The 27,067-nt window shown below is 46.1% G+C and overlaps 1 protein-coding gene across 1 annotated transcript in view; it reads left to right on the forward strand.

Annotated features, from left to right (window-relative positions):
* The window catches only part of fbxl7 (F-box and leucine-rich repeat protein 7), a 68,934-nt gene that overhangs the window by 10,999 nt on the left and 30,868 nt on the right, over positions 1–27,067 (forward strand). Inside the window, exon 2 of the mRNA XM_064346136.1 lies at positions 8,624–8,713. Coding sequence (XP_064202206.1) covers positions 8,624–8,713 — 90 coding nt within the window. The remainder of the gene's footprint in view (positions 1–8,623; positions 8,714–27,067) is intronic.

The following is a 27,067-nucleotide window of genomic DNA, read 5'->3' on the forward strand; positions in this document are numbered from 1 at the left end:
AATTGAGGGGTTAAAACTGGAAAATGACAGGCCTGGTGTGCTCGGTTGCTATCAGAAGGATTATTAACCAGAGGTGTTAAAAACACCCTGCTGCCATCCTCTCGCCCGCAGTGACCACAGGGACCCACACGCTGAAAAAGGCAAACGCTCACACATTTTTCACTTCCGCGCTGGCTATTTTTAATCGCCATTTTGTGAGTTTGTGTGTCTTCGCTTGTGTGTCATGTGTTGTGTTTGTGAGCGTGTTTGTGAAAATCCACGGTTTGAAAAAATATCTCAGACTTACTCATGCTGGTCCAGTGGTCACTGCCCCCCCTCCCCCCCCCACCACACCACCACCAAGCTACTTGTGGGCAGTTTTTAAAGACCTTGCCTGGAGAAAGTCATGCGATAAACAAGCGAGGTTAAAGCTCTTGGCTAGGCCCGATAGCTGGCACTCTTGTTCGACTGACATCAGCAACTTTCTGCTGAGAGGAAGGCAGCCGCAGCTAGCGGCTAACCCCTTTTCTTTCTGTGAGTCATTGAGCGCAGACAACCAGATACACGTGGACCTTACCCGTTTAAATGAGACGTTTTTTTTGAGACCTTACAGAATTTGGTCCGATTGATATACAGCATGGTCCCTAACTTTCGAAATAGATTGAGTTCTTGCTTAAATGTGGTTTAATAGTGGTTTGTTTGAGCCCCATTTTGTTTTTATTTTCCCATATAATTGCTGCTCACTGCTCGACATTTATTCGAAAGTGACTAAAAAGTAAAAACTCCCAATAGTTTAAAGAGACATTTTGTTTTTTTTGGTATTATTTCAGTGTTAGTGCATGTTTTCGATTGGCCCAAATGGTTTTTGTGCCCAACAAAGTATACTTTAGATACTTAACAGATGTTTCTGGTGACCCGCCAACTTTGCAATGACAGGTATCCGGGTTTCCCGTTCCAAAGCAAGAAAATGCACTTCAGATAACTTGCTCTGTGATAAGGAGTTTCCAGACGCTATACGTACAGTACAAGCAGACTCATAGGATTTATTCACAGTCATAAACATAAAAATCTATGCTGTGACCAGTCCTTCTTCACAGCTCTAAAGCAGCACAAGCTCCCCAGCTCCCCAGGACCTGTGGAGGAACACTGATACAGGGAGCCTATGCCACAGTTTACTTCGGCCGGGGTTGCAAGGCCATAGGAACTAGTTCCAACTGAAAATAAGAACGAACATACATTTAAAAAAAAAAAGAATAATCTGGCAAACACGTACAACCCCTGGAGACATTACGTCACTCTGCAAGCTGCTTTGGAGTTGGCCTGCTTGAAGTGTATTATCTCGCGTTGGACCGCAAAACCCTTCAATAGCCTGATCTCAGCTGTTGTGCAGCCAGCGGGTCCATCAGAAACTTCTGTTAAGTATCTACAGTATCCTTCATCGCACACATAAACTGTCTGGGATTAAATCATATAAAATATAACAAACTCCAGAAAGTGAAACTATCCCTTTAACACTTAATTCTTCTCCCGATTGCTTAATGCTGTCATACGAAATCAAAGGTCACTAAGAGCAGGAAGTAAATCATGTTTATTAGCGAAGATGGCTTTGGCGAGGTTCACAGAGGAAGCAGTGAGGAAGAGATTGAATAAACTCTAAAAGGACAGGAACTAGGCCCCTGGTTCAAAAGTGGTGATTTTTCCATTTTTATTGATGGTTGACAAGTGGGGGTTTTCCTTTTTGGTCTAGTCCTTTTCCTGACAGATCCCCAAGAGGCCACAGAAGATTGATATTTCTCTCAAATCTAAGAAAGGAGAAAAGGGCATAAACTGAGGGGTAGAAAAAAAAACCTCTTGATTCAGCTATAATCTCATATTTTGAAAAAGTCTACTTCCCTGTGAGAGACGTCGATGAAAGAGAAAATATATGCCTTGGAAAGTTTATACTGTCCATCCGAGAAGCCTCTCAAAACTGCTGATTTGGGGTAATGTTCCACGTGAACTGCATAATTATGTGTGAATCAGTCTTGTGTAGAAACGCAGGGCCTTCGTGACTAAAATTCCTGTCTGAGGCAGAGGATTGTAACACGTATTCAAAAAGACTACTGATGCAACAAAAATGCGGAATCATCTCGGAATTTAGAATTGCGGGGACTCACTGTGGTCACGTGATCAGTTGGCCGGATCACATGACTGCACACTCTGTGCCACCCAAAACGTCCAGATGTTCTGGCTGAAACAGGAGGAGAGCAATGGCTTTCTGCTGAAAGTTGCGTTGATTGCCCTCGCTTCGACCCTGCCAATTAAGCTGTGATTGGGTTTTTCCCGATTGCATCACGGTTGGACTATGCAGTTTACTGGAAGCTTTACATTAGGAGTTGATTAAAAGCCGTGCTGCAGACTGAAGTTCTCAGTGCTGTTGATTTGATTTTTGAATGCGGCCACGTCCTTGTTGTCCCCCCCCCCCCACCCCTTGTGGTCTATCTTCAGTACAGCTCAGTTGTGACTCATATCATCACATCATATTTGTGGCTGGGACAATCCACTGATGAGTGGATAGATGACAAGATTTATCCTGTCATCCATCTCTCTGCTGTGTCTGTATAGACAGCCCCCTGTGGCAGAAGAATGAAACAGTCTCCATTTATTCATTTTATTGCTCACCGCTGCATGTGCCAAGCAGGAATGGAAAATGGCCATTATGTACACCGTTACAAAAAAAGACATCAATAAAAGTATGCCTTAAGTTCATTTTGTCGGAACCAAATCCCAGGTAGTGTACTTAGAGTGCACTTTCACGTTACTTTCTGCAAGTGAACTTCAATCACGGGTTAACATACTCAAAAATGACTAAGGATACAAAGTGTAGAAGTAGTTCATAATTGGTATACTTAAAGAATAGCTCCAGGAAATACTTAATATATACTTAAAATGGGCCAATTTAGCTTTATAAAGTACTTAAAATATTCTTGATATACTTAAGCGTACTGTAAGAAAATACACATTTATGCACTCCTTTTTCATGAGGTTATTCCTTTGATTCCTTGTCTAGTTTTTCCTTTGTTCAAACGGCCTCTGAAGGTCTCTGGTGCTTCAAAGCACTATCTCCATGAGAACGGCAATTCAGCACAGCCTTGGACAAGTTGAGTCAGAACCCCGTTTGCCATCGTTCTGTGGGACTGTCGTTGCTGTTGGGACAGAAGACGACTGCAGGGGGAGGGGTGGAGGGGAGGGGGAATCGCTTGCATCCATATCGCAGGCTCAGTTGCGGTCGCGTAACTACGTTGTGCCTCTCTCTCCCGCGGTTGCCACTTCCTGCCTTGGTATTTCATTATTATTTTTATGAGGCCTTCAAGCCAAATGCAGAGGCAGGGTGCATGTGTGGCCACGGTGTGAAGCACTCCCTGTGACACCGAATGGGGGACAGAGGCCCTGAAAAAATGTACTGGATTCTGCAGGGATGGGGAGGCCTGGGGTGGTGGGGTCCAATGTGAGATCTTTTCTTGGGGCCCAAAATCTTTGGTGGTGCCCCTGAGCACCCCCATGCCGTACTGTATAAAGATCAATGTAGGACTCTTAACCATGGATAAAAAGTGTACATTTTGAATATAGGCAGGGGTTCCAAATTGCAGTCCCTGGCAGCCAGCATGATCCCTGGCATCCAGAGACATTATTCCAGGAGCCCTCAGCAAAACTTTACATTATGGACATTTAGAAGACGCTCTTATTCGAAGCGACTTACTAAGCCTTTTCGTTTTACGTTTTTACAGCTGGATATATACAGAGGCAATTCAGGTAAAGTATCTTGCTCAAGGGTAGAACGACGGTGTTCTGTCTGGGAATCAGACCTGCAACCCTTAGGTTAAAAGCCCAGTTCCCTGACCATGATACAACACTACGCACTTTCAGAGCAGCTAATCCCTATCTGCTGTATATGTCCTTAGTAATATGAACACTGTAATGAATAAATGTATGTATTGAACAAAATGGCTGCATGTCTTATATATATTCGTAATTCAATTTTGTGATTTGCTCCCATGTCTGTGCTAAAATAGCCATTTCCTTAAAGTCTCTAATGGTACTGGGCGTAGGTTTCAAATGCTAACCTCAGCCACAGGGTGGTCAGTTCAGGGGGTCGTGAAATTGAAGTTTGGAAACCCCTGGGCTCCCTCCATATTGCATTTAATTCAATAGTGTTTAATTCAATAGTGGCGCTTCTTTTTTTTCTTTTTTTTTTTTTGGCTTTTCCACAGGCTCTCAGACTCCGTGCTGCTTGGCATCTGCTGTGTGTCTTTTGTGCTCACTTAAAGTGTGCATGTGAGGTTGGACCAACCCTTGGGTGAAAATAAAGAGCTGGCCTCAAGCAGGGTCCATGTGGATGTAGAGACTGGCCATTTGACATTCTTGACCCCATTTGACCCCTGGAGGACTGGTGGGAAGGTCAGGAGGCAGTCCTCCTCTCATCTCTATCCCTTCAAATGTTTGAAATAATATAGAAATAATATATATATTAATTATGTATTATTTTACGGGCGGGACATATGTGCTTGATCAAAATAAAGCCCAAAATCAAAATATTAGAAAACAGTTAAACGGCATCTCATTGTTTGAAGGGTAATTGGCCCATTTCATAAGAGCGGACGACTTTAAAAGCCTATCCGTCCCCCTCTGCTCTAACTAAAGTGTTGCAATAGGCCTGTATACATTTTTGTTACTGTTTACAACTTATTTAAAGCTGTCACAAAGCAAAGAGCAGAAAAGTAATGTTTTGTTTTTAATCACCAGAGCAATACAAAGTTATTGCCTGAGTTTGTCACCTTTACAATGCTGAGCAGCTGCTGCAGTGGAAGCTGAACTCTCCTGAAAGATCTCTGGTTTGTGGGGTGAAACGCGGCTGTCTGAGGGGGGACCCCAATGTGAGGCGCTGTAATGGGTCCCAGCTGGACGGTTTTTCAGGGGGGGTGGGGTGGGGCGGGGGGGCCTGGGTCGCGTGAGCTCTCGTAGATGGCGCTCGGTCATCCTCCCACCCCCCTGCTGCTTTACAGGGCTCTATTAAACCGTAAGAGTACTGGCGTGTGTGTTCTCCTACTTCCCTTCATGCCTACGTGCTACACTTTTATTTGCCTAGAGCTGGTGCACTTTTTGCCCTGGCTAGAGGGAGAACCTCTTTGACAGGGAACTGGAGTTGAGTTGATTTTGGTGTTGCAAGTATCTGGTCCAAATCTTGTGTAGGATTATGAAATATTCTGTAGGAGAGACAAGTGATCTTTGGCAGGTATAGGATCAGGATCTGGGTAATCTACGGCGCTATAACAATACTGAGCTCATTCAAATGACCGGACATGGATTCTTATAATATTGAATGGTGAGTGAATGGTGTGTGTGCCCTGCGATAGATTAGCAGCCTGTCCAGGGTTGTATTCCTGTCTCTCACCAAATGCATGCTAGGATAGGCTCCAACACCCCCCCATACCCAGGACGCTGCTCAGTATAAATGGGTATTGATAATGTATGGATGGATGGATGGATTCTTATAATGCTCTTCACTACAAGGTGCAGTATTCACCTCTGGTGCTTTATTAGCCTTAATTAGGGCGGCAGTGTAGTATAATGGGAGAGGAACTGGTCTTGTGATGGTCACAGGTTTGATTCCTGGGTAGAACACTGCCATTGTACCCTTGAGTAAGGTACTTCACCTGCATTGCTTCAGTATATATGCAGCTGTATAAATGGATGCAGTGTAAATGCTATGTAAAAGTTGTGTGAGTCGCCCTGGATAAGAGCGTCTGCTAAATGCCTGTAATGTAATGTAATTAGCCAGAATGAAGGAGTAGCTAAAGTCATGCTCAATTAGCGGCTTAGAGTTGTGAATCACACAGTTATTATGCAGGCCCATAATTTATTTATGTAATTATGATCCCTTATGATCCACAGTGGTTCACGAAAACTCTGAAAGTGCGGTTTGAATGTGGACAGACTGGGTTTGTAAGAAGTGCTCAGATTTCGAACAGAGCGCATGAAGATGCTTGGCACTCATTTGGTTTATGCATTTTTCAACTCTTCACCTTTTCTGTTGCCGTACTTAGTCCATGCAACAGAAATCCAAAGCATTGGTAATTAGAAGACTTCAGCATCCTGTTTTTCCAAGACATACAATTTCCCTCACAAAGTGGGTGCAGTGAGGGCTGCATTTTAAATAGAAAAAATCCCACTGAATTTCACTGAAGTGCTTTATCATTGCTTCACAAATCAGGTCAAGGAAAGCTTTGAAAATGGTCATTGAATTTTTACTCCAGGAACTGTGTTCCAGGAACGACTTACACAGCTTAGATTTCACACGAATGACATTTATTAAGCTGGATATTTACTGAGGCCGTTAAATTTAAGTATTTTGCTCTCTGGGACAGCACTTTCCCACCTTGCTTAAGAACTCCAGGTGAACCCTTAAGTTTTAGAAGAAATTTTCTAACTGCAGTGCCACCCCCGTTCTCCTGGGTCACTAGTACTGCTTGCCCACCCCCTCCCCCCCCCTTCCCAGCTCTGTACTACAAGCACTGATAGGAGACAGTGCCACGATGGGAGTGTCTGATTCTACTTTTTCCATGTGCACGTGCTTTGCAGTTTACCCAGGGAGAGAACTAGCTGAACTCATAGATAAATCAGAACCCTAACCCAATCAGAACACTACCAAGTCAGAACACTGACCCAATCAGACCGCTACGCAATCAGAACACTACCCAATCAGAGCTCAACCTAGGCAGAACACTACTCAACCAGAACACTACCCAATTAGAACTCTAACCCACTCAGAGTTCTAACTTCCCAGAACACTACCCAGTCAGAACCCTATCCCAATCAGAACACAACACTACCCAATCAGGATCCTATTCCAATCAGAACACTACCTGATCTGAACACTGATCCAGTCAGAGCTCTACCCAGTCAGAACATGACCCAATCAGAACACTACCCAATCAGAACACTACCCAATCAGAACCCTGCCCTGTCAGAACACTGACCCAATCAGCAAATACAGCAGAAACCGTGCCCGGTAACTGCTCGCTGGCAGCCTGCCATTGGCTGAGCTGTCGGCCCACCAGCGCTGAGCGAATCGGCTGTGCAGCGTTCCTCTTGCCAGACAGGTGAGGGAAAGCAGCTCTGATGAGGATCGGCTGGTCAAAGAATGCAAAATGGCTGCTGTTTGTGGACCGCTGCAGTGCTGATTTTGTAAAACTCTGGCTGACCGAAAAGCTGCCTGCCTGTCTGCTTTTTGGGGAATGAGATCACCAGTTCAGTGATGTGTATCTAAATTTAAAAGCATAGTATTTGCTGCTCAAAGTGCATTTTAGTCCACACATGCTTGTTAGCTATTTCATCTTTTTGTATAGAAGAGTGGTTACTTTTCTACAACAAACATTTGTAAACTTTTGAAGAAGGATGTGGAACGTCCACTTGTCTCAGGTTTTTTAAATATATGTATTTTTAAGTAATAGCTTTTGAATTTTACTGAGCTTGAATCCACCCCTATTGCCATGAGGAATCCTGAGTAATGTCTAATGTTAGAATAACCTAGTCGAATTGCAAAGTAAACATTTTTTTAATGTCCTCAATAAAATAATCCCCTTACTTTTGCAACAGATTTTTTGTCAGCCTTTTGATGGACTAAATCACCTTAATGAAACACTGGGCAGAATTTATGCTGTTAAAACAATCTTCTGAGTTACTGCACCTCCTTCCAGTAGCTGGAAAACGCATCTGTTTAATGAGTAATGTGAAATTTGTACGGTGGGAGCAAGATTGATTCATGAGACCTCGTAGCAAAGAAGTTCTGGAGCCCAAATGGTGGTTTGTAATTTTGGAAACGATATGCACGCTTTCCTTGTACGGTCAACATTTGAGCGTACACTGTTGTTTTTGAGTTTTTTTCTTTTTTCCATCTGTGGCACCTCCAGGCGTTCTTTTACGTGACTCACTGTGAGCTTTGGTGTTGGGCCTGAGGAACAGAGGTGTTCAGTGCGGTTGTGAGCATTAAGGTTAAGACTTAAGAGCTTAGTGCTGTTGTGGTCCAGCGTTGATGAGGGGACGGATGAGACCTGTGAAGAATTCAGGGAGGGCTGAGGGTGTGTTATGCAGGTATTTGTTTCCAACAATTACCCAGGTTATACGAGCTGTATCCCCAACACTGGTTTACTTGTGGATTAGATCCCAGTAAAACGTTACTTATAGGCACACAAGACCTTCAGTCTTCTGCTCTCAGTCATGCGCTTATCAAGAAACATAGCTAAAATGTCAGATGGTGTAATTTTCTATGGCTATAGCTTTTTTTTTTTACTGTTGTTTACAAGCAGGGTGATGATGCATAGCTGTGATCGGTGATATTTACAAACTGGGTAAAAATACAGATCGTATATTTGTCCCCGGAAACAGGAAATTGCTGCTGTCTACACGTGGTGAGAGGTTTTCTGGGTTTGGGCATGTTTCTGTTTTCAGCTCACCGGTGTATGTGCCTGCGTACATCTATGCATATGTTCATATGTATTTATGCACACAACTTTGTTGCCCTTACATCGCCTGCCTTCACGCGTCGCTCCGCTGTGAAAAAGTGTGTGTCCTGATACGTCCCAAACGCCTGTGTCCCGTTGTTTAGGCAAAGGCAGCTCCAGCATCTCCTCGGATGTGAGTTCAAGTACGGATCACACGTCGACCAAAGCTCCGAAGAATGCGGCTACCAGCGAAGGTGAGCATCTGGTCCTTGTTAGGCATCTCCCCCCCCTCCCTCCCTTTCTCCGTCTTTGGCTATTTTCGGGAGGGGGGGGGGGGGGGAGGGGGGGGGAGAGATTTTGCATCTCTGGAAATGCCTTAAAGTGAAAACAAACTGGCTGCGGCCATCGCTGTTGACAAGCGTTGGCCTCTCTGGGAGTGCAACGGCATGTCTTTAACAGGGGCAGGAATGTTTTCCCCCCGATCCAGTGTAATATTAGGACCTGAACATTTCCTGTGTTTGCGTGCGTGCGGGAGTGTGTGTGTGTGTGTGTGTGTGTGTGTGTGAGTGTGTGCCTGCGAGTGTGCGTGTGTGTGAGTGTGTGCGTGCGAGTGTGCCTGTGTGTGTGTGAGTGTGTGAGTGTGTGCGTGCAAGTGTGCGTGTGAGGGAGAGAGAGCGAGAGAGTGAGAGAAGGGAAGAGAAGCCAGAGAGGAAAGGAGACGAGGGAAAGAAAGTTATGAGAGAAAAAAAGTGTGTGATCGTGAGAAACGAAAGAGGAGAGAGAAAGGGAAAAGAGTTGAAAACGAAAACACAGTCTTGTCTCTTCATTTAGATCTGGTCTGGGCTGTTTTTGCCCACACTTACTTGGACTTTAATTTCCATGTCATTCAACATGCAACTCTTAGATAAACAGTTCTTAAAAAAGAGAACTGTAGCAGTTGGTTGTGTATGAAAAATGCCTCCTAGTGCAATGCATTATGGGAAGGAACAGGGCTTTTGAAAAACTAAACATACCAATAGTGTAGAATTTCTGTGGGTTTTTGGTGTCACAGCAAGTGATGAAAACTCATAGTGGGACTTACACTGTTTGTTGCCCTTGCCATATTTTCACTGCTTAAATAATGGTATGGAATTACAGGGCTGATTATTGTAAATGAGTGTGAGGTTTGCATCTTGCTGGTGCAGGCTGGGGCATCAAGGGTTAAAATGTTTTGTTTTCAACAACAGGCTTCAGTGAAGGCATGAGCTCATCCTCTGTACTGTTTATCAAAGTAGATCTTGCTTCATTGCCAGAATGTAAGATCTTTGGACGTTGATAATTTTGTTCCAAATCACTGTAATGTAATAATACACATTATATAATAATGTAATGTAATATTTGGTCAGCTTAGTGTGCGTTACTTGTTGAATTGGCAGTCTTTTAATTGCAGCATTTTTATTTTTTTTTTATTTTTTTACAGTTGAAGTTGGCAAAATTGTGCTTCACTGTCCATGGCATCTATACCTGGTGTAAAACAGGCTTTTTTCAGAAGTCTTACATAGTTTTGTCTACAGCCTTTCTTGTATGAAGATGTCATTCATTTAGGGAGAGGGAGTGTATGCTGAAACAAAAACAACATACAATCAGGAACACGCTGCTGGGCCAAGAACTCCAGTGCTGACATTGGCAGGCTTTGTTCTTAACCTGTTCTCTTTTATTGAAGTTTTAAAAACACATGGACATGCACGCACATACGCACGCACGTATGCAGACGCACACAAACACACACACACACACGCACACACATATACACACACACAAACACACACACACATGCATGATGGCACACACACACATACACACACACTCTCACAAACACACACCCACACACATGCACACACAAGCACACACACACGCATGCCGGCACACACAGACACACACAAACACACGCACACACACACACACACAGTTTGCTTGCCTTCCGATAGCGGCCCTTGTGGGCTATTCCGGGTCTGTGTACACCATAATTTGTCTCCCTGGACTTGGCGGCACCAGACTAACAGCAAGGAGAGGCATCTCCCCAAAAACACTGCGCCACTTACTAGCCCGTCAGCCAGCGGTGCAGGGGTGCTGTTCCCTGCCAGCTCAATCCTGACTCAGCAGTTTTAATGGCTCTATCAGGACCATCAATATCGGTAGGCGGGGCAGCCGCGGCCTTCCACATTCCGGCTGGAAGCGGCACCCTTAGCCTGACCCCTCAGTCGACACACAAACACTGACTGACAGCTGTCAGTCATATAAGGAAAACGTGGCGTTCCTCCCGGGCGCGCCGAAGGAAAGGCCCTTACTTACTTAGCTCCTTTCGACTTTCGGGTGTTCCTCTCGCAGCGAGCGTGAGACTCCGTGGCCGACCGAGGAGGGGAAAAAAAACAGAGCGCTAGATTAGCCCTTCGGCGGCTAATTACTGTTTTACTTGGGCACTGCGCTCATCAGATTTTAGAGGGGGAGCGCGAGCATTTCGTTTCCCATCGGCTGTCTCATTTTGTCCCCGGGCCACAGGGTTTTTTTTTTTTTTTTTTTTTTGCGGTCGCTCGCTATCGAAGCTCAGAATCGTATCTGTGGCATGCGGCCTTCCATCGTGCGGCAGTCCGAACAGGAACGCTATCCGTAGCAACGGGAAATAGCCTGATCCTTTGTGCCTCGCCTTTCGAGCCGTGGACTTTCGCTCACTTCGCTGGCCTGGTACCGCGATGCTGTCTCGATAATACACCAGTTGGGACTTGGCGGAGCGGCGTGCCGCTAAATTAAACGAGGCTAGCGCCCGCACCTCGTCGGCCATTTTGTGCCGGCCTAGCATCCAATGCCAGCTGTCTGCTCGAGTTCATGTGCAGCCCTTAATTTACGAGCACATTGCAAGCGAGCGGGTGAACTTGCCAAACGAAAGGACCCATATTATCCGTATCAAATGGTTCAGAAAACTGAAAATACCATCCTCATCTTCTGTTGCATCATAGAAGCCTCTAATGCCCGCTTCTCTTAACCCTTTGAAGATGAGGTTTTCTGGAACATTTATTTTTTTCAAAATTCAGTTCAAAAAGACAGCGGTCTAGAACTGCATTGCTTTCAGTTACCAGAAGCGATTGTTACATCAGCATTAGAATGTTCAGTTAACATTCTAATCAAATACCTTAAAGGGGTAAGCAAAGTCCTTTACCTCAGGCGGTCTGGTGGAAATCTAGCTGAGAGAGAATGACCAGAGGTGGAAAGTCCAGATTCAGAAAGTAAAAGTCTTCCCCAGTGTTTTGTTCCAATCACCTGTGTTTGCTAATTAGCACAATTCCTTTAGCCAGGAGGTAGAACTAATGAGTGAAATCAGCTGGCTGCGTTCATGGGTGGAAGAAACACATGGCAGTACTTTTACTTTCTGAGCCCTGGACTTTCCACCTCTGATATCCCCCCCCCCCCCCCTATATGGGGAACCGGAACACAGTTGGTCCACAGCATGCTTCCTCACATGCACTGGGTTTTCCCAACACTCCAATCTCTCATGGCGGTAATCCAGAAGATAATCCCGTGTTTGAATCAGTTGTAACACGGAAGTCCTACACAAGCTCATTATGTGGAATGCAATATCTCCCGGCCTCCATCTGTCCTGGCATGCAGACCCTTGAAAGGGTAGCTTCACTGGCTCAGGCTTAGTCATTTTCAGGAATGACTGACCCTGATCCTGAAAAGCCAAACTCCAGGCTGTAAAACGACCTCATCAGACTTAACCTAATTTAGACTTTCCATCCTCTGTGTGGGAGATCTTGAGGATTTAGGCTAATTATAGGGAGGCGAGTGTTCTGCCTTATGGGTGATTGCCTGCTGATTTGCAATATAATACTGTTTCTACAATGATACCCCCTCGTTTGGGTTTAGTGCCTGTGTGGAGTTAAAAGTCCATGATGCTGATATCTCCGCTGAATTTTCACCAGAATATGGCAATGGGAAAAAACACCGTAGTGAGTGAAGGCACAATGTTCTGTCAGTGACCCACTTAATTCCCAACCACATTTGTAGAATATCCCCATCACTATTAAAATCTTCATCAAATCAGGCCAGGCTAGTAAATAAAGTAAAAGAAATGTAAAAATAAAGATTCAAAACAAGACAAGTTTGCCTTTTTTCTGTCCGTGCTGCAAGTCAGTGGTTGTCTTCATGTGGGATGAATACACCTCATGCACAGTTGGCAAGCACAGATAGCAGGTGCCTGATTGACCACAGGAGTCCCTATTGCACAATGAGGCTGAGAAAACCCTGCCAAAAATGAGAACCTCCCTGCCTGGGCGATGCTGTGGACAGGTGTGCGTTGCGCTACGAGACTCGCAGACTAAACTGGCTGTGGCTCAGTAAGAATCCAGTCAGCATTTGCTCGCTTAAACTCTTTGAAGCGTTTAGGTTTTTTGGAATGTTTGGAATGTTTTCGAGTGTTCTAGAACTCCATTGCTTTCAGTCACCAGTGGCGATTGTTACGTCAGCGTTAGAATGTTCAGTTATGAACATTCTAATCACGTATTTGTGATCTTACACCTTAAAGGGTTAAGCAGAGTCCTTTACCTCAGGTGGTCTGGTACAGTAGAAATCTAGCTGCGTAAGTGGATTATGGGATATATGAGATGTAAACCACAAGCACTGTGAGCTGACCTACTTTTAGCCATTTTCTAAGCAAGGAAATAATAAGCATTTTTTAAAATTTCTTAATGGTGTTACCAGGAATTACTGGTTACAACATTAAGGAATAATACTGGTTTCAAGACAGGATGCTCAGATGTCTTGGTCCTTCCGGTCTTTGTAACTCCCTGTCAGAACTGCTCCGTATCCTCTACCACCATCAGAACAGTGCTCATCTTTACAGATTAATCTTCAAACCCATCTTTAAAACTTTTTAAATCCTCAATAATTTAATTTGCTATGGCATAGCTGGTATGTTGCTTGAATCATCGGAAAGAGTTAGCTTTCGTTTAAACATCTGTGTTGATTTAAAGTCTCAAAATATGATGAATTCCAAAACTCTGTTGGGACAACGCAAAAAAAAAAAGCACAACTGCACTGCAAACCTCGCTGTATGCTAAGAGCCCTTTTCTAGGCACGACATACAATATTTATCTGTTTCATCGGCAAATTACATTTCCAGGGATATTTACTGCTGAAGACACAACAGAGGTTTATTCAATTAAAGCGGAACCCTGTATTTCTTTTGCCTCAGCTATTGACTTTTCCTTTAACTTTGTTTTAAATAGCTTTTCATCATAAGTAATATGGCTGTATGATAAGGAACAAATTTATAATGTTTTTTTTTTTTTTTTAATTTTTTTTTTAGATCTGTCCTCGTTGCCTTTTTAAAAAATGAAAAGTTTTAGGAATTGAAAGAGGATAAAGAAGGACCCTTTATTTGATTTGCAGGAATCTCAGTGCTGACAGAAGTTAAGAGCCCATTAAGAGCGATAAAATGGCTTCGGTCTCCCAGCAGCAGTAGTAGTTGTCGTAGCTGAGGGGCTCCAGGAAAGAAGGGTCCTTTTGCTCAGAGAAATCGTCCCCTCAGCTCGACGCGGGATAGCGCGCGGTTTACCTTCAAAGGCGCACACCCGCCCCCCCGAGTTTGGTACGGAAAGGAGCTCGGAGGAAGAGGAGCTGGCTGCTCTCTTCCCGGCTGTTCGGGAGCGTGAGCGATTGCGATCGACAGGTCTCTGGCGTGCCGTCCGGCCGTGTTCCGTCCGCCGTCCAAGTATCGCGCATTCGAGCATCACCGTCGAGGAAATTTACGCGGCTTCGCCACCCCCTTTTTTTTAAAAATCCGAGAATAACCGACTGCTTTCAATAATGAGGTACGCAGGAATAGCTGCGGGTTTCGCATATCGCTGTTTTCACGTCATCTTTGGGAGCGAGAGCGCTCGAGCTGGAAAAGAGATTATTTTATATCTGCCGTGGTGAATGTAGAATATTGATTGCAAATGGCTTCCAAAAAAAGGTGGCCTTGGGCGATGGAGCTGGGCTGCTCGATCCTGCTCCCAGAGATCTGCGGTCCCGTAGGCTTTCTCTCCAACGATAACAAAGCCGCACCTCATTCAACAGCGAGGGATCTCCGTGAGCTGCTAATTAGTAGAATCGGGTGTGCCAAATTAGGGTTGAAAGGAAAATCCGCTGGGTATTAGATCTCCAGGAACGGGCCCTGCGGTAAAGGTTCTTAGTCCCAAAGCTCAGCCTCAGGTTTATAGCCTTCTCATTATCAGTTTGAATTATGTTGTTAGTCGAGACATTTTGTTCAACCCGGGGAAGTGTGGGCATACAGACACTACTTCTGCAAGTTTCCTCTACAAAAGTAACCCATAGCTGTCCTACAGGCTTCTACAGGTTGTCAGCTGTTTGTAAAACTCGCCATCTCTACTCTACAAGCTTGTCTTGTGGTACATTGTGTACTCATTCCTGCTTCCACCAATGTATAGTTTTGGGGGTAAGTATTAGGTACTTTGCTTACAAATGTCCAATTGTTTTTGTAGAAATGAAACACAAATCAAGCTGGTCAGTCACATGAATTTTGGAATGTCACATGGTTCTGCATAGTTGAGGCCATCTTGAAGACACCGTTGATGGCATAGAATAGCCTACCGCTTTAACTGATTATTATTATTTTTTCACAAACCAAGTGAAGACCTGTTGGCCTGGAAGGCATATGGTATCCCTTCCAAATGTCATATTTATAAACCCTGAGAATTCTGTCAGCAAATCTAGGGAGGCTTTGAAAGCAGGCTAACTCAGGCCAACCTCAGGCTAACTCAGGCCAACCCAGGCTAACTCAGGCTAACCCAGGCCAACTCAGGCCAACCCAGGCCAACTCAGGCTCCATGTTGCTTAACCCTCAGCTTCCACTGCTCCCCTGTTTTTTTGTGCTTTTAAATGTTCCGGCAGTGAAATATTTTCTTAGCAGGCGCCTGTTTCCAGCATGGTTTCCATGGCTTGCATTTGTGATATTATCCACTCATACAGCTGGCCCCGTTCCACACTTACAACTGCATGCTGCCTGCAATATTTGCTATGATTACATCATCTTTAGGGGGGGGAAACAAAATGATATACGTTTTGTTATATTTCACGGTAATTCGCTGATGTTACGAGGAAGGCCGCATCACCGGTTGAGTTCATTCTTTGCCCGACGACTTGAGATTTAGAGATTTGGAATCCGTCGGCGTGAGGGTGAAATGCAAGCATTTCTTCGGTGGCCAAGAATTTGAGTAGTCACACACCAGCACCGGGACCATGCATGCCGGGACAGAAAATTGTCAGTTCAGATTTATTTTGACGTTTGTCCTACGGCATGAAGCGCTGCTATAAACGCAAGCTGTATTCTTATCGCGTAATTGCAAGGGTGCAGGCCGTGCCTTTTTAACCATCGTGGTCGGAGCGACGCGACGGCAGCAGGCGAAGTGCATGAAAAACTTGAAAACGAAAAAAAAAAGCCGAGCGACTCCCTTAATTCAGCGAAGGACATCTGATTTCACTTGTCCGATACATCTCTCTGCAAATGCAATGGAAAATCAGTTTCGTATTTGATTTTTCTCGCGTCCCCCACCTACAGATTGACACTGCTCTAACTGCCTGATAGCACACCGGGGCTAGGAACGAGGACACTGAGTGCAGAAAATGCAAGTACTACAGGCACCAGACAGTGTTCAACCCCAGGAGGCTTTTCCACCACAAGGAAACAATAAGCACTTATTTGGCCAGTGGAGAGAAAAAAAAGCTTCACTTCAACTGGATCAACTTAGCAACCATAATACTGTAGGCTAATTCCTGCCTTTGGAGAGAAGAGTTGATAAGAGCTGGAGCGTTTGAAGTAGAGTTTAGTTTGAATTCCAATCATTTTGCGAGATTTAATATGAAATTTTCAAAGTCCTCAAGAGTCCTTTGTGTCTGTTTCTGCTTAAAGCCCTTGTCTGTGATAAATTCCTGTCAGGTATCTACAAACATGCACTTTCAATGAGACCCAGAGCTGAACGGATTGATCACAGATACATTTTTGATGCTTCTTCACCCGAGTTTGTGTATGTGTGTGTCTGTGTGTGTGTGTGGGGGGGGGGGGGATGGTTTAGGGGCTCGTCTATCTGTGTCCACCAGTGAGAAGGGCTATGGGGGTTGTTAGGGGGGTGGATGGTTGGTTTTGCTGGGGTAAACCCCAATAATGTGTTCACTTTGGAAACAGGCAGGTGATCTGTTTTTGTGGACAGGCACACAGGCCAGGGCTGAATTCAGGTTTCTTCCTTTGCAGGAGGGATGGTGAGGGGGGAGAGATCTAAATCTGTCTCCAGAGCTAAGAAATACAGTTCACGGGGGAGAAGAAGCAGAACGAGGGAGAGATCAGTTGTAAGATGGAGGAGAAAGAAAAAGAAACATGGTTTCCAAATGCAGAGGACTGGTCTAGGTTCCGAGATTAAAATTCACTAAAAAGAGAATTTTAGGGTATTCTTTATTATATATATATATTTTATATATATGGTCCTTCATGAAAGCTTCATAACACATTTATAAGAACTACATTCATTAATATTTATGTCAAAAACTGCAGATAAGTGCCTAGGTACAATGTCACTGGAACGGTACCCTATACATGAATGAAAGACTGTACGCATAGCCAGAAATACATTGTTCATTTGTACCTTTATTTTAGCTTGACTTATTGGTACCCAAATAGAACATTGTTGTACTTTCAAGGGACATTTGGGAAATTTGTTCCTTAAAGTACAAAATTGTATCTCTGTACCTTTTTTTCTGAGTGAGAGAGAGAAAGAAAGACTCCAGCCGGTGGGAACATTGAGTGCCCACTTCCTTGTTAGCGCTGGCATGGGTCCAGCCCTCTGCCTCTGTTTCCTGTAGGACAGGAAAACCATGGGTACAATCCTCACCAGAGCCCTGCACTAAAACCATGCAGTTTTAGGGGCTAGCAGGGTCCTCAGAACCTGTAGTCCTAAAACCCCCACCTAACCCCCCACCACCACCCCCCCTCCCCACATAGTCTACTCATCCATGCAAAATCAAGGTCTTCCGTCCTGCCTGTGAGGTCCCAGTTGCTCCAGGGTTGGGATGATGGCCCCCATGGCTGGATTTGTGAGTAAGCCATCAGAACCATCCCCCCCCCTTCTCCGTTTCCCCGGCCCTGGTCCACTGGGGGGGGGGGGGGCAGGTTGGGCTTAGGGGGGGAGTTAAAACCACCCCTCTGTGAGCTGTCTCGTGTTGCACAAGCCTTCTCCGTCCATTTTTCACGTGGAGGATGTTAAAGGATGTTTGGCCCTGCGAGTCCCTGTGTGTGTGTGTGGATGCGGGTTTCACTCACACAGATCCTGGGTCATTAGCTTCATGCGTCTTCTTTCAGCCGCAGCTGGCCGGGCCCAGTCACCAAAGGGACAGCTCCTGCCTCACTGTGATGGCCCGTCGCCTTTCACTTTGAGTAATTATAGAGAAAGACAACCCCCCCCACCCCCCCGACCCCCCCGTTTTCGACCCTGGAGGGCTGACGTGCGTGCGGGCTTTATTTTATAAACAGCTATATTCCTCCATGCTGATTCACTCTTGTGTCAGACCACAGCAAAAGCGTTCTCTCCAAAGGATGCATGAGCACTCCACAGCTGTGGCTCACGACTTTATCAAATACGTCAGATTTTCTTTTGAATGATGGGGCTAATTAATTAATTAATTAATTAATTAAGAGCGGAAGTGGTGGGCTCCTGGGTGGCTCAGCCTGTTAAGGCACTGTTCTATGGCGTGGATGGGCCCCACGGTCTGGTATCAACTCTGGATCGTGCAAGAAGCAGCTGTGTCCGGGCAGAGACACACAGTTTAATCGCATCACCCAGGATGGGATGGGAGCGTTCAGTCAACTGGGATTATCTCATTCCACACCAGCAGTGGCCCCTGCTGGTCCCTCAGTCACCCACCAAAAGGACACCAATGAAACAAAACTCAGGAAAAAAATGATTGATTGGATGCACAAATCGTGGGACAACTAGCAAGGCCTTAACAGCCTATGCATGCACGTATGATAATTACACCTAAAAGCACTCTTACCCGCTGCCGTTTTACTTCAGTGTGGCAGTGGTTTCTAGACTTCATCCCAGTGTAGGCTTTTGGGACAGCGATCACACAGTAAGCCTTTCCTCGACCAGGATTGCTCCGCTCACTCTTTGGCAGAGGAGCGAGAGTTTATAGAAGGCTCAGACCTCCTCTCTGCTCTTTCGTGATAATGAAAAGAAAACATCGGGCCCTGCTCCTCCGAGCACAGCGAGCCTGGCGCTCCTGCGGGGCGCTACCGTATGGGAGCTCAATTAAGACGTTCCTTTGATCGTCGCCGACGCGGTTTTGGGTTCCGTGTTTTTTTTTTTTATCCTGCCGCGGCGAAGAAGGAGAGACGAGGAAACAGAGGAGCTGGATTGATTTTATCAGCGTACGGTCATGTGTAATTACTCTCACCGGCCTTGTAACTCTGCTGGAAGTAATCGTTAGCCGCTGTTGTAGACATCTCCAAAGCAGAACGTTTTTTTTTTTTTTTCCTTTTGTAATCCCCTGCGTCAGATGGCAAAGCGCTCAAAAAAGCAGCCCGTAGAAGCTTCCGGAAAGCTCTGAGCTGTTCTGTTGTTAGGACCGATGGCCTCCACCCGTTTAGCAACAGGCCTTGAATTCTTAAATGCAGGAGAAAACGTTCAAAACATTTTCTGAGAGATGTCAGAACACAGAGGAAAAGCATTGATGGGCTTCAGATTTTTTTTTTTACCGGTTACGGACTGGGAAACAGCTGTTTGTATGATCTAGGATTGCGATGGAAGATGTACAAGGAACAACGGATTCTCAATTATTCAAGTAATAAGTTCAAAGTAGCCAAACAGCTGTTGAAAACATTGAAGCAGTTTCGATCCAAGAACTCTCACCTGCTGCCACGCCCCGCCCTAGTGAGCAAGTCTGGTGGTGGTTTTAGGGAATCAGCCCATCAATTAAAGCAGCTTCTTTAACCATTTGAAGTATAGATTTTTTGGAATTTTTTATGTATTTATTTTTTTTCAAAATTCCAAGTCCGTGTTCTAGAACTCCGTGGCTTGCAATTACTTGTAGTGACTGTTACATCATCATTAGAATGTTCAGTCAAGAACTTACTTATGTGTGATCTTACACCTCAAAGGGTTAACAGTGATAAACTACACGGAGCTGCAGAAGCCATTTCCTTCGGTCTACTGTACAAACAGTTGGCCATCAGTGCGATGTGCGCAAACACCGCCCCGTAAATGTCGTTCTCCGAAAAATTCCCGCCTCAGCCGCGAGCCTGTTTTCCTCAGTGCTCCGAGGACTTGATGCCAACTCCAGCTGGGCCGTGCTCTTACGTCCACATACGTGCCTTTTAAACACTTTATATTTATCCGTGGAGACTGGATCTTTTTATACTCTGTCTTAGAAAAAAAAAAAAAGAGAGCGAGAGAGAGAGATTCCTGTGGGTTAGTGCAGAACCCTCAGGAAAACAAACACCCACTCTACCCGGCATTCTCGCTGTCGCTCACGGATTTAAGGTGTCGGCAAGGTCGACGGGTGCTGACTGGGCTTGCTGTGGGGAGTGGGGAAGGCTCCTGGAGCTTTTCGGTCGGCGGCTGCAGTGCCTGACCCGAGCGCCAGAAATGAGACATGACACAAGGAAACTCGCTGCGGGAGTCAGCACTGCGGCTTTGGGTCCTCAACCAACCTTCGCTTGCTCCAGCTTGGTCACGTGACTTTGTAAGGATGCGTGCTTCTGTGTGAGCGACGAGTACACGTGTGAGAACGCGTCGTTTCCCCATAACAGGAAGAGTTTTGTCAGGTTTTGTTTGTGGAAAGAGGCAACCTGAGCAAAACTGGGGCGTGAGATTGTCAAGCAGGCTGGTCGTAACTCCTGGCTCTCGCTCAGAAAACGAGATTGTTTTCTGCGAAAGTAGGAGTAATTACATGGTCTGGAACCACCGCTAACTGCCCCTCGCTCGCCGACCCCCCCCCCCCCCCCCCCCCCCCCCCCGACTGGGGCACAGTCTGCGACCTCTCGTGCCAGCTGTGGTGAAACCTCCTGGCGGTCCTCCACGGCTCCCCCCAAACGCGCACCCCCGCCCCACCCACCAGCCGAGCCGGTGCGCAGGCCGCTCGAAACGCGAGGCTCGCTACCGCGGGTCTGAAGATAAGCGGCAGGTGACTCGCACGCCATGTGGGCTGGCGCCATGTTTGACTCTGGAGCTGCTTTGGACCGAGGAGGAGGAGGTTTGCGGTGAGTTCAGCTTGGGCTTGAGTCCATTCTAACACCTCAAAACCATAAACATAGTGCTCTCAAATGCCGAGAGCCTCAATATTTAAGGCTAAATTTGGCTGTAACTACAAATGATTTTGGTTAAAGCAAAAAAAAAAAAAGCTTACCTTAAGAGAAACATAGACTGCATACCAACACCGCCCTTCAGACATCGGCATGCAGTAGCATAAAATGTAGTCATTTGCTTATTTTCTTACAGACAGTAATTTCAGGAAGTTTAATCAAACTCCGTATTTTCTTTTGCCCATTTGTTGTGTTTACTGACAGGATAAACACAGTATGATTATGATGAGTGGTGACAGAAGTATTAATATCTGTGACATTCTCACCACAAGGAAATTAGCATGCAGCCGCTCCCCTGATGTCAGTGCTAACGTTGTCAAGGCTGCTGCAAATAAGAGCCTCCATTTTTCCCCTGTCGATCATCGGATGTTTTGCCCATTGATTTGGTTAAGTGATCATTAATGATTTATGACGAATCACCTGAGAGCCTGAAGCCAGGTGGGCACCCTGAGCCCCCCAGTATCATTGGTACATCAGAATGAGATGGTGCCAGCGTTTCAGCAACAAGTCACGCGGACCAATGGCAAGGCCTGGCTGTTTCCGGTCTGGAGTATCTATATCTAGTTTGGGGCTGCCCAGCCCTGTTCCTGGAGATCTGTGGTCCTGTTGGTTCCCATGTCAACTCTAATTTGGCACACCTGATTTTACTAATTAGCAGCTCAATGAGATCTCTAGCTGTTGAATGAGTAGTGCTTTGTTAGGGTTGGAGTGAAAACCCACAGGAAGATAGATCTCTTGGGACAGGACTGGAAACCACTGCCTTATGATCTAGCCTTTAAAATTTATAACTTGTGGGTATGAGTTATAAATTTCATTTGATTCCCAGAATAGTATGGCAAACTAGTGATGGCTTTTCACAGAAATTTTCTTGTCAAGCTTCAGCTCATTCCGTAATTCATTCCAGTGAGTCATACTTCTGTCTGTGTCAGACGTTGACGACCCTGGGGACACAGTTCATGGACGAAACCACGGGGTGTCAAACTCCAGTCCTGGAGGGTCGCAGGTTTTCCATGTGTGTCAGCACAAGTGATTCACTGATTGGCTTAAAGACGTCCACGCGCCTCGTTCTCAAGGCCTTAATTGGCTGTTGATTGAAAGGAGACCGCAGAGACGGGACAGGAGTCTGACTCTCCTAAGCGCTGAAACGTGCGCGAAGGCCTCCGTAGCGGTGTGTGCGATCCCAGCCCGGCGAGAGTCTTCGGCATCGAGCAGCCAGTTGGAAAGGAAGCGCCGTCTCTTTCCCCCTGACTTGACGGCGGTGTTATTTCAAGGTTGGTGAAGATGGAGAGAACCGCGACAACCCGCCGTCTGCGTCAGCGCGGAAGAATTTGTCCTCCCCGACGGCGGAGAGAGAGAGAGAGACAGGGAGTGCGCCGAAACGTGTTTTTTTTTCTTTTTTTTTTTTTTTTTTTTTTTAACGATGGAAGACGCTCCAGCTTCTTATTACTGTAAACACAGCGGGCCTAACCACTGCCAAAGCTTTTAATTCCGTTCCTCGGGGAATGAAAACGAGATACGACGAAAAAAAAAATTTGTTTTATGAGCGCCTTTGCGGAGTAAATTGAAAAACGATTTAGAAAAGTCGAGAAAGGGCAACGCCGTCGACATGGCGACCATCAGTCTGAAACTTTTATGTTGGTTCAGCTCACGTCGATGTTTATTCAACTGCAGCCACTCCTGCTCTTGCCTGGTATGAACGCGGGATCGTGATTGACAAGGGGCGGAGCAGTTTCGGCAGTTCGGCAGCTGTGCCGCGTCAGTGTCCGATTGCTCCTGCTCCTGGAGTCTGGGGGGGGGGGGAGATTCAGCTGGACCTCAGAAAGCTCTCATCAGTTTGGGTTCACCCATCCCCCCATCACACGCATTGGGGGGAGGAAAAAGCACCCTCCCCCCCTCCCCACCTCCTTTAGTTGGGCTGCTCTGTTAGGATCTGCAGGAGAAACCTGATCACTCTTGTCTGGAGAGCCCAGAAGAGGGGAGTGAAGGGTGAGGTAGAGTTCACTGTGAGCGGGACACACCAAGAGGTTGTAAAAGCCGGGGGATGAAGAGGGGGAGGGAATCTGTGTAGAGTTCGAACCTGGATCCCCTGTTCCTGGAGATCTGTCTTCCTGTAGGTGTTCACTCCAACCCTAACAAAGTTCACATCACTCAACAGCTAGAGCAGGGATGCCCAACCCTGATCCTGGAGGTCTACCGTCCTGTACGTTTTCACTCCAACCCTAACAAAGCACACCTTATTCAGCAACTAGAGCGCTGCTGTTAGTAGAATCAGGTGTGCCAAATTAGAGTTGAAATGAAAACCTGTTGGACGGTAGGTCGAGGAACTGGATTGGGCACCGATTGCCCTGCGGTACCTTCGCCGAACCCCTGTTGAAAAACCCAGGGCCGAGAGGTTCTGAAGGATTCTCAGGGTTCCTCTTCTTTATTCCTATGGTTACCATTTGGGCCGAAGTTTGTCAATGGGACTCAAGTCGGATGACAGGAACGTCTATGTCTCAGTCACAATCTCTATAACTGCCCTCCTCAAGCTATGCCTTCATGCAGCATGCTAACAGGCAGTTCCAACCTGTCGTCCCACAATATGTAAATGTACTGCCTGCAGTAATTTCAGCAAAAGGCTTCCGATCAATACTGCAGCGCAGGCCAAAAATATCATTTCTCATTACGGGTTCGCATTCAATTTGGCTTTGAAGGAAAGCCAGCGTCTACTGTGTGTGGGTTTCCCATTTGTGTCAATACAGATGGGATTGAAATGCATTGTCAAACAGGACTTGTTCCATCGTACATTGGCAGGACAAAAGAGATGAGTGGGTGTGTTGTAATGCGACGTGCTGTCTCCCCCGCCCCATCCATTATTGGAATTGCAAAAGCGTGATGTAGTAATGTGTACTGCATGCATCAGAGGAGAGGGCTTTCAGCAACAGCTCGTATGGCAGTAGGCACTGCTCTGAATCCTTCAGCACTTAAAAAGCCAGCTTGCATATGCAGATGTGGTGGAAGTCCAGGGGTCAGAAAGTAAAAAGCCCTGCCTTGTGTTTCTTCCTCCCATGAACTCAGCACAGCTGATTTCACTAAGTAGATCTACCACCTCCTGGCTGCAGATTATCAATGAGCAAATCCATGTGGTTGGAGCAAAATACTGGGGAGGACTTTTTACTTTCTGAACCTGGGTTTTCCCACCTCGAAGCATGCTGTATCCGAGGGGAATGGTTCTGATTTGCGATAGAGCGAGAGCAAAAGGCTTTTACAAAGCTGACTTCCTGCAGTAAATTATGTACAGTAAAAAAAAAAGGAATACGCTTTGTACTTTCACTGTCTTTAAAAAATTGGGAGGGTGGAGGGGGTGGGGGTGGGGAGGGTTGTTAGGTTCAGGCTGCTGCGTCAGGGGGTGTGAGGAATGAAAAACGTACACAGGGGGGTTAATAGTTTCACTTTAAGGGAACACTAAGCCTGATCTGAACATTAAAACAAAGTAAAAAAAAAAATAATAATGTTCCGACTTCTCTGGTAGCGAGCAGCTAACCTCTCCAGCTGTGAGTTGGGATATTGCCATTTAATAATATCATAGGTCATAATTTCGTTCTATTGCCTTTTAATACCACGGAGGATACCGTACGGCCCGACCTGAACACCTGACTGCGCCTGGGGCCGCGGACCACACATTCCATCGTAAGGGTGCACAGGCAGGATAAAACTGAGGCCAGGTTCTGAAGCGCTGGTACTGGCCCAGTTTCCTTTGGCAGGGCCTGGTCGAGTGTGTGTGTGTGTGTGTGAGAATGAGATCGAGAGAGCGTGTGTCTGTGTGTGTGTGTTGTGTGTGAGAATGAGATAGAGAGAGCGTGTGTCTGTGTGTGTGTGTTGTGTGTGTGTGAGAGAGAGAGTGTATGTGTGTGTGCAAGAGTGTTGTGTGTGTGTTTGTGTGTGAGAGAGAGAGAGAGAGAGAGTGTGTATGTGTGTGAGTATGTGTCCTGTGCGTGTGAGAGCGAGAAAGAGGGAGAGAGACAGTGTATGTGCGACAGTGTTGTGTGTGTGTGTGTGCGTGAGAAAGAGTGTGTGTGTGTGTGTGTGGCGTGTGTGTGTGTTGAGAATGAAAATAGGAGTGTTCTGTGTGTGTGTGTTGTGTGGAGAGATGAGAGTGTTGTTGTTGCAGGTGTTTTGTGTGTTTGTGTGTGTGAGAGAGAGAGAGAGAGAGAGAGAGTGTGTATGTGTGTGAGTATGTGTCCTGTGTGCGTGTGAGAGCGAGAAAGAAGGAGAGAGACAGTGTATGTGCGACAGTGTTGTGTGTGTGTGCGTGAGAAAGAGTGTGTGTGTGTGTGTGTGTGTGCGTGAGAAAGAGTGTGTGTGTGTGTGTGAGTATGTGTCCTGTGTGCGTGTGAGAGAGAGAAAGAGGGAGAGAGACAGTGTATGTGCGACAGTGTTGTGTGTGTGTGTGCGTGAGAAAGAGTGTGTGTGTGTGTGTGTGGTGAAGCGTGATGTAGGGCTGTTTCCGGAAGAACTCTTAACTTAATTAAGCTCCATCTGGAGCACCGCTCCGGATGAGTGGATCAGTCATGTCACACTTTCTCTGTAATTATACAAACGATGCGTCATGTCTTTTGACTCTTCGTATATACACTGTAGAAGCTCCGAGATGCAGCATACTGTAACTATAATTTGTCTCTAGCAGACGGATGTTCATAAACATGCTACCCGTCTTGCGTTCTCAAAAAGAAAACGAGAACGTTGCGAACTGTAACCTGTAAATCACGTAAAGAATGTATGCGTTGAAAGCAGGAAAAGCTATCGACCGAGGAAAGAGCGAGACACATGGCCTGGACTGCGAGTTCAAAGCCGGCGAGGGATGATCCCAGCTGTATCGTGAGAGACACGACATCAGTCAAGGAACGTCGAAGGGATGAAGCGGCCTTCTGCCGACAAGCTGCCTGTTTTCCAGGACAGTTAATCAATGGACGCATTCATCAGCGTTCGGAGCAAGACGGTACCAATCTGGGTTCGTTGTGCTGCCTCCTCTCTGAGGTCTGGCTCCAAAGCTGTTGAGTTTACAGGGACCTAGGGTGCCGATACAGAGGGTGAGGCGTACTAGCAGTTTTTTTATCAATGGAAAATGTGACTTGTTTCCATACGCTGCTCACTTTTTTGCATCAGTGAGAATGGAATTTATGCATTTTACGAGCAGCGAATATTCACTTCAAAAACACATAGGAACGTGTACAATATAAAACAGAGCTTGAAATGGCGTAATTGCTTGTGCTACTTAAGGGTTCATACACAATAAAAAGTCCAGTGTTAATTCAACTCCTAGCGGAGTACATATGAGTCCAACAGGGCTCTGTGAGTACTCTGTGAGTGTTGATTTAACACTGAATATTTAGGTTCTCCTGTAATTTCTGGGCACGGGGGGAAATTGGGGGGAGAGACCCCTGGAGGTTTTTGGCGACTTAACTGTAAAGCCAGGGTGTCAGATTTTCTCTGAGTGTGTGGATTTGCCCATTCTAGTCCAGAAATAAAACACCGGACTCAACTAACCAACCAATCATGGGCTTCAGTCACGGCCTTGATGAGCTGAATCAGGTGCTTGGGGGAGACGACAAAAGGCTGTGCCCCCCCCCACACCAGTCTTCTCGGATAAGATTGGAGGCCCCGTTACAAATGGAAACCATGCAGCGACAGGCAGCAGGTGAGGGAACCTGAGATGTTTAATGACAAACAAGAAAGAGAGAGCCGCCAAATCAAATAGCATGTTGTTGCGTGAGCCATATGTACCGTAGGCTATTAAAGTAATATGGGTGGTGGGGGGAGGGGGGTTAGCAAGGAAGCTTGCACTAATCAAGATGACAATAAGAGTCAAAACAGAGTGTTTTCCAAAAATTAGCATGCCAGCTAGGTGCTGCAGTGCACTGTTTCCCATGTTGCACAGGGTCTTATTGGCAGCTCATTAAGTGACCGCAATAGGACCGTTTCAGGAGGAGGAGGAGGAGGCAGACACGAGAGCTTGGATTCCCTATTCCGAAGCGTCGCGCTTTCGTTTCTTTGTGCAACGAATCCCGCCGTCTTTGGGCCAGTCCACCCTCTCCAGCTGTGCGCAAAGCTGTGGAGCAGGAGGAAGCCCTTTTTTCTGAGGGAGGAAAGCCCTATTGTTCTTCAAAGGGAAAGGCCCCGCAGGTGGCTACGCTAGCGGCACCTGACGCACTTTTGTGCAAAACACGGGACCCGAGAAAGGCCT

This window comes from Anguilla rostrata, chromosome 8 (genome assembly GCF_018555375.3).
Source record: "Anguilla rostrata isolate EN2019 chromosome 8, ASM1855537v3, whole genome shotgun sequence".
In the NCBI taxonomy this organism is placed as follows: Eukaryota; Metazoa; Chordata; class Actinopteri; order Anguilliformes; family Anguillidae; genus Anguilla; species Anguilla rostrata.